This window comes from Aphanomyces invadans (genome assembly GCF_000520115.1).
Source record: "Aphanomyces invadans strain NJM9701 unplaced genomic scaffold supercont1.60, whole genome shotgun sequence".
Taxonomy (NCBI): Eukaryota; Oomycota; class Saprolegniomycetes; order Saprolegniales; family Verrucalvaceae; genus Aphanomyces; species Aphanomyces invadans.
In genome coordinates this window covers 130,216-131,941 of record NW_008580205.1, presented here as the reverse complement: position 1 = coordinate 131,941, position 1,726 = coordinate 130,216, and the positions used below count along the sequence as shown (strand labels likewise).

At 54.9% G+C, this 1,726-nt stretch overlaps 1 protein-coding gene across 1 annotated transcript; it reads left to right on the top strand.

Moving 5' to 3' along the window:
* Window positions 1-682: 682 nt before the first annotated feature.
* Window positions 683-1,456, top strand: H310_14043 (hypothetical protein; the record flags this gene model as incomplete). Its single annotated transcript, XM_008881769.1, has 1 exon — window positions 683-1,456. The coding sequence occupies one exon, from the start codon at window positions 683-685 to the stop codon at window positions 1,454-1,456; it is 774 nt and encodes a 257-aa protein (XP_008879991.1).
* Window positions 1,457-1,726: the final 270 nt, after the last annotated feature.

The following is a 1,726-nucleotide window of genomic DNA, read 5'->3' as shown; positions in this document are numbered from 1 at the left end:
CCAAACTTGTTCAAACACGACACGGATATTCGCACCACGCAAGAACAACGTACTTCTCGTGGATCACGATCCCGCGGGAACACGCAGAGGGGTATGCAGGTCCGTTTTTGGAGGAGCATGGTGTGCTGTCCCATTGGTCGTCGGTTCGATGTCATTGGAAGCGCCAACTACAAATTTGAATACCATCCACACGCGATCCACGATCAGGCGACCTCTCATCTGGCACGTGTCTGCGATAAACATGGAAGTACCTCGTCACGATTCCAATATGCGACGCGCGTTGGACACGTCCTTGCGATATTTTTCTTGAAAGTGTGTGGTCCATTAGCCACAGCGAGCGGCGGCAGAACATCCGCCCAGGCAATCACGACGTCTCGTATGTCCTGCATGCGGTGCCTTGGCGAGGAGTCGCAATTGTGCGAGTCACCCTCTCGTCGGGAAAGTGGCAGGCTAGCCCTGAGGCTGCACCCGATTCCAATGTCGTGGAATTGCCCTTTCACGAACGATCTAAAGTCGTTGTGGCGTATCTGAAGCATGTCGCATGGATGTGATGGACTTGTATTCTGGGACGATTCCAATGTCGTAGGGGAGAGTGCACCTTGTCACACCGACGGGTTGGTTTGGAACATCTCATCGCCCACCCCTTGACTCGTTGTGTTGCCATTTTGCAATTCACGTCGACATGACCAAGTTCCTCGCCCTCGCTACCCTCTCCGCGTTTGCCGCCGCCCGACCCGAAATCTTCGGCGGCATTGAAGTCCCCAAGGGCCAGTCCACGTACGTGGCGAGTCTCCGTGAGACCGAGGCCGGTCCAACCTTGTGCGGAGCGACCTTGATTGCCCCCAAGGTACTCCTCACCGCCGCTTCCTGCGTCGACTTGTCGCCCTACTACGCGTCGATCGGATCGCACTTTTCGAGCGGTAACCAGGACGGCGAACGCATCAAGATCGTCAAAACAACTGTGCACCCGATGTACAACAAAGACACGTCGGGCTACGACATTGCCATTCTTGAATTGGAAACCGCATCCAAATTCACTCCCGTCGCCGTCAATTTGAAAGAAGACGCTGCGACTGATCCTGGCGCCGTGTCGTGGATGCGTGGCTTCGGCAAAACTACGTCTTTCAAGAAGGACAACTCCCCCGTCCTCTTGGAAGCCGAACGCAATATCTTGTCCAACGACGAGTGCCAAAAGGCGTTGGAACATGACTTCGAAGCCCTCGAATCCGTGGTGTGTACTACTAGCGGCAAGGGCCCGTGCGATGGCGACATTGGCGCACCGTTGATCATCGTCCGCGACGGTGTCGAGTACGTTGCCGGTGTGTCGATATCGGAGTATACTTGCGCGGACATTAAGCTCCCTAGTGTGTACTCGCGCGTGTCGGCCGCCCGCGAGTTCATCAAACCATTCTTGGCTGACACCCTCCCCCAAACCCCAAGCCTGCTTGCTAAGTAGTCGATGTTGTATAACGCAGTTGTACTTGTCCATACGAATGCTGTTTAGCTCGCGCAAAACTCGTTGGTCGCATCCTAGTATGTCTGTGGACACCGTGAAGAAAACCGTCCTCAGTCCCCTGGTGCTCAGCTTTCATATCCTGGTCAGGGCAAAAGAAACCAGTCCTTGGTGCCAGCCCACTGGTTCACAGCTGTCATATCCTGGTCAGGGCTGTTGTCGCCTGTGCTGTGAGAATGAATCTGTTGAGAATGTTGCTCGCTTAGAGCGACA